Below are 6,022 nucleotides of genomic sequence, written 5' to 3' on the forward strand. Positions count from 1 at the left end.
GACCAATCATTACAGCAACTCATTACCTTTAGAGAAATTAGTAAGCTCATTCTGGTGGAGGGACATTCTTAAAATTCAAGAATATTACAAAGAGTTAGCCCGGGTGGAGATTGGAGACGGAAAAACAACCCTCCTGTGGCATGACAACTGGGATGGCGTGCGCAAATCTGCAAGCTACCCAGAATTCTGGTCTTTTGCTTCCATCAAAGACATCACTATTCATCAAGCAAGATTGACAGCCTCACATGAGATGTTTCACACTCCTCTGTCTGCTGAAGCATTTGAGCAATTTCAAGCATTACAAGACTTGTTGGCAAATCTCCCTCAACCTGACCAGAGGGACAAATGGATCTGCAATGGCTCCTCCAGCCTATTTTCTTCGCAAAAGGCATATACTTATATGACTGGTAACGAGTGGACTCACCCCATTTTTTCCTGGTTATGGATAACAAAATGTCAGCCTAAACATAAGGTCTTTTTTTGTTACTGCTTAAAGATAAACTAAATACTCGTTCACTCCTCAGGCATCAATCTATGCCACTGGATTCTTATACTTGCGATAACTGTATCCTCCAACTCGAAGAGATGGTACTTCACTTATTTTTCAGATGCAACTTTACTAGAAGATGTTGGCTTCTAATAGGAATCATTCCGCCAAGAACAGTGGATCTACTCAATACTTTACAGAGGATCCGAATAGCATTTAGAAAATACTGTAGGTCCTCCCGACACTAACTTAACATCAAATATATATATATATATATATATATATATATATATATATATATATATATATATATATATATATATGTCTACATTTATTATTATTCATTTAAATGTGACAAAAAAGAGAGACTATATAATTTTGGGATGGATGGAGTACTAATACTTATAATATTACTAGATAAGTACTGGTATAAGATTAATCGTGCCATATAATTTAACATCGAATCCATTATTTGTCAATAATATTTTACCGTTTGGTCTAACAATCGATTCGCCACCAAGTATTTTTTTCACAAATATATATATGGCACGTACTACCATGTCAGCGTTATACATTATACACATAAAATTTGTATACGGAAGAGAAATGTGGTGAAGCGAAGAGATAATTCATGGGAAATAATCCATATCCCCGATCGAGGACAATATATGCAAAGGGCCACCAGAGTCATTATTATTACGTGTAAAACAAAGATGTGCGAGACAGAGATAAGGATGACTCTGTTGTTTGTCGTCATGCTAGCTAGTCACCCAAATTTCCACAAGGTAGAACATATGTCTAGTTCTATTTCTATATAAAGCAGACAAACGAGGTTCCGTTCCATAACAGCAGTCAGCAGCAGGGTTCTTTCTTGTCACCTGGAGCTGGACCTGACGATGGCATACCATCTCATCTCTTCACCACTGTTCCTTCTCGCACAATTGCTCGCCGTCGCCGTCCCTCTCCTTCTGCTCCTGCTTCACCAACGCTCATCAATTCGCCGCCGTCGTCGCAGCAGCAGCAGCAGATCGGCCAAGCAGGGAGGACAGCTCCTGCCGCCTTCGCCCCCGGCGCTGCCCATCATCGGCCACCTTCACCTCGTCAGCGACCTCCCGCACGTCTCCCTCCGTGACCTCGCCGCCAAGCATGGTGGGGACGACGGCCTGATGCTGCTCCGTCTCGGCGCTGTTCCCACCCTCGTCGTGTCATCGCCGCGGGCCGCGGAGGCGATCACGCGCACGCACGACCACGTGTTCGCGTCGCGGCCCACGTCCACTCTCAGCGACGAGATCCTGTACGGGTCCTCCGACATCGCCTTCTCCCCCTACGGCGAGCACTGGCGGCAGGCCAGAAAGCTGGTCACCGCGCACCTCTTCACCGTCAAGAGAGTGCACTCGTACCGCCGCGCCCGCAAGGAGGAGGTGCGCCTGGTGGTAGCCAAGGTGCGGGAGGCGGCGGTGGCGGGCACGGCCACGGACATGAGCCTTGCCATGAACACGTTCGCCAACGATATCATCAGCCGCGCCGTGTCCGGCAAGTTCTTCCGGGCGGAGGGCCGGAACAAGCTCTTCCGGGAGCTGGTGGAGGCCAACTCTGCTCTGTTCGGAGGGTTCAACCTGGAAGACTACTTCCCGGGGCTGGCGAGGGCGTTAGGTTTCCTTAGCAGAAGGCTGTTGTTTCTGCGCAACAGGCGGCGGGTCCAGGAGACGCACAGGAGATGGGACGAGCTGCTCGAAACCATACTGAGCGACCACGAGGGAAGAAGGGGTTCTGTCTCTGTGGACGGTGGTGGTGACTTCACCGACGTGTTGCTCTCGGTTCAGACAGAGTACGGAATGACCAGAGATCATCTCAAGGCCATCTTGGTGGTACGTAGATAAATATATATAAATATAATCCATATTTGATGCATGACATGACAATAATGACAGGCATCATCCTGCGCAGGACATGTTCGGTGCGGGCACTGACACGTCATCCTTGGTCCTAGAGCTCGCCATGGCCGAGCTGATGCGCAACCCACAGCAGATGGCCAAGCTACAAGCTCAAGTTCGGAGGCACACACCGGAGGGGCAGGAAACGGTGGAGGAAGAGAACCTATCCGACATGCCCTACCTGAGAGCCGTGGTGAAGGAGACGCTGAGGCTGCACCCACCTGCCCCGCTCCTCGTCCCTCACCTGTCCCTGGCGGACTGCGTCGTCGATGGCTACCACGTCCCCTCCGGCACCCGGGTCATCGTCAACGCCTGGGCTCTTGGCAGAGACCCGGGCTCGTGGGAGAAGCCAGAGGAGTTCCTGCCGGAGAGGTTCATGGACGGCGGCAGCGCTGCTGGCGTCGACATCAAGGGGAACCACTTCCACTTCTTGCCGTTTGGAGCTGGACGAAGGATTTGCCCTGGCCTCAACTTTGGGATGGCTACGGTCGAGATCATGCTAGCAAACCTCGTGTACTGCTTCGACTGGCAGCTGCCCATGGGCATGGAGGAGAAGGACGTTGACATGACGGAGGTGTTTGGACTCACGGTGCATCCAAAGGAGAAGCTCATGCTTGTTCCCAAGCTTCCTGCTACTGCTGCACCTACTGCAACTGCTCGTCAACTCCATCCTCCAAGCTGCTGACGATCGAAGGAAAACTGCATGCAGCGGGTGTAGAGGACGAGCACGTACGTACGTACAATGCACATGCCAATGGTGAAGTGAACTACACTCTACAGAGATATAGATGGTTTGGAGTTTGGATTCCATGTATATATATATCTATTATTATACTAGGAAAAGATGTCCGAGTGTTGCTATCGTACGGGTCATGTAAACTATGTTAATCTTATGTGTGTGTTTACTTATATAGTAATAAAAAAAGCTATTTTGTAGAGAGGTGATTCTTCTCAGACTAAGTAGTGAGTGTTTGTTTAGAATTATAATCTGTCTAGATTATATAATCCAACAATTTTTTTTAAATTGTTGGATTATATAATCTAGATAGATTATAATCTCAAACAAACATCCCTAAGTTAAATCTAAAAGCACGTTTTTTGGCATAAACTGATCCAACAGTAACGACATTATCCCAATGATCATTTATAGAGGAAACAGATAGGAAAACGTTTTTGAGACGACGAATTTGAAGGGACTAATATTTTGTTGGGGCGAAGGCGAACACGCCACCCTTCGCTCCACGACTTGCGTAGATGAAGGCTGGACCCGCAGAACCCGCCAGGACAGGCCGAGGACGCCAACCGTACGGAGGCCCGCTCGACCCCCTTCGCTCTCGTATGACAAGTCTAAGGCCCTGGCGAAGACTACGGACCTCCCGCTCCCTCACCACCGGGGGAGGCCTATGTGTGATTCGGCCCATAGAGATGGGTCCCGCGTGGACAGATGTAATAAGGGTCGTGTCTGTAATAAAGTTTACTGTAATGGCTGTCTGTAACCTCCCCTCGTGAGAATATTCTGAGGATAAACCATGTACTCGAGGGTCTAAATGTCTTTGACAGGGACAGGCGGCCCCTCGAGTACCTATAAATACCCCCGTACTGTGCCCAGGAACAGGGAGATTAACGAAGCTTTTGGCATTCTGTGTTAAGCTTTGCAAACCCTATCTTTACCTTCCCATTGGATCGACCTGTCTTGGAGGGCAGGTTCCAACATTTGGCGGCCACCGTTCGTACGACGAAACAACAACCCACGATGGCCTCCAAGAGAGCAACTTCGAAGGCTACCGCATCCATCGACGACGCAGCAAAGGCAGCACTCCTGGCGGAAAAGAAAGGCAAGGCCCTCGCGGACACCACCCCTAGGAGGCCTTCGAAGATGACGATGTCAACAGCAAGAGACAGCGCCAAGACCACCCCACCCTCGACGGCACTGTACGCACCTGCAGTTCCGAAGGCACACCACAAGTACCACCACCAGGCTTCGCTCCACCAGAGGGCGAAGACACCATAGAGGACAGAGAAGTCATCGGCATCTTAGCCAAAGACCAGCTAAAGTTGTGAGCTCTACGCATCAAAAACAACCACCTGCAGAAGCAGAAAGAAATCCTCAAAGCCAAGCGCGAACGAGTAACCATGCAAGCCAAGGTGCGTCAGACGATACAAGATGAGGAGCAGAGAGCTCGGGAGCTAGAGCAAGAGATCACGCTCATGCAAGGCGAACGCCAATACAACCTGCAGCGCGGACCCCTCGCACCGCCAGCGCCTCTCCAGCAGTACATTCAAGCCGGAGACCCATTCCAACCACAGCGCGACCCCTTCATTCCACCAGCCGCAGCTTTCCAGGGGATCAACTATCTCGACGAGCGAAGCCCTCTGTCTCCGCAGCTCCAGGCATCGCCCTGGCCTGCCAACTTCAGGGCTAGCACCTACCCCAAATACAACGGCAGCACCGACCCGGCTCAGTACATCATGATCTACCAGGTACTCGTCGCATCCTCCGGAAGGGACGATGCCACTATGGCCATATCCTTCATAATCGCACTCGAAGGCCCAACCTTGACTTGGTACACCAGGTTACCGCCACTGTCCATCGAGTCCTAGAAAGGGCTTCACGACAAGTTCCTGCTCAACTTTCAAGGGTACCGACCCGATACAGACGCCTTGGCCGAGTTATCCCTCTACAAGCAGCAGGAGAAGGAAACCCTTCACGAGTACTACAGAAAATTACTGACGCTCAAATCGCAACTGCCATCAGTTGACGACCACATCACAATCCACTATGCCATCAGTGGTCTTCGGGCTGGCGTCCTGTACAGTCATTGCATCAGGGACCCACCCAAGAATCTACAGGATCTATACCAATTATTTGAGAAGTATGTCAGGTCTGAGGAGCTCCATCAACGCAAGGTTCAATCTCAGAGAAAGCCTAAGGACCCTCCGCAGTCTAGCAGAACCTGGACCAGGTCGGCGCAGCCAGACTTCGGCCGGGACAATCGCAATCATCAGCAGGTGCACAACATTGCCAATCAGCACCCAGCCGGAGAGGCCACCCGTCGTCAGGAATACCCGCCCAGGCCGCGGCAACGACGCAAGAGGAAGAGGTTGCGAACGGACACAACAGCCACGCAGATTCTATTGCCTGTTTCACAGCGAAGACTGCACGCACCCAACAAGGGATTGTTCGGAGACCAAGGCCACTAGGGACAGAATGTCCAGAGCACAACCAGTCGACAACCAGAGGGTCGTCGCGCACACATACCACCACCAGCAACCCTACCACAACGAGCAAATCTAGCATCCACCCAACCATGCTTACTAGCACCATCAAGAGGTGCAGGTTCTACCACCACTACCTCCGCATCACTCAAATCCTCCGCACCACAACCACCCCCCCACAAGCACCCAAACAAGAAGACTTCGCTGAGCCACCATATCACGGACTCATCCACATGATCACTAGGGGATCAAGCGTGTACTTCGACACAAAGAGCCAGAAAATGGACCACTACCGAAGTGTGAACCATGTCACCCTTACTGGCCCAGTGGTGCAAACAAAGTGGTCCCATGTACCGCTCACTTTCGACGCTAGAGACGTTGACTT

The 6,022-nt window shown here is 50.8% G+C and overlaps 1 protein-coding gene across 1 annotated transcript; it reads left to right on the forward strand.

Moving 5' to 3' along the window:
• The first annotated feature begins 1,350 nt into the window (after positions 1 to 1,350).
• Positions 1,351 to 3,355, forward strand: LOC103629010 (indole-2-monooxygenase-like). Its single transcript, NM_001319716.1, has 2 exons — positions 1,351 to 2,355; positions 2,435 to 3,355. The coding sequence occupies exons 1-2, from the start codon at positions 1,384 to 1,386 to the stop codon at positions 3,104 to 3,106; spliced, it is 1,644 nt and encodes a 547-aa protein (NP_001306645.1). The 5' UTR covers positions 1,351 to 1,383; the 3' UTR covers positions 3,107 to 3,355.
• The last annotated feature ends 2,667 nt before the right edge of the window (positions 3,356 to 6,022 follow it).

Source organism: Zea mays, chromosome 6 (assembly GCF_902167145.1).
Source record: "Zea mays cultivar B73 chromosome 6, Zm-B73-REFERENCE-NAM-5.0, whole genome shotgun sequence".
Taxonomy (NCBI): Eukaryota; Viridiplantae; Streptophyta; class Magnoliopsida; order Poales; family Poaceae; genus Zea; species Zea mays.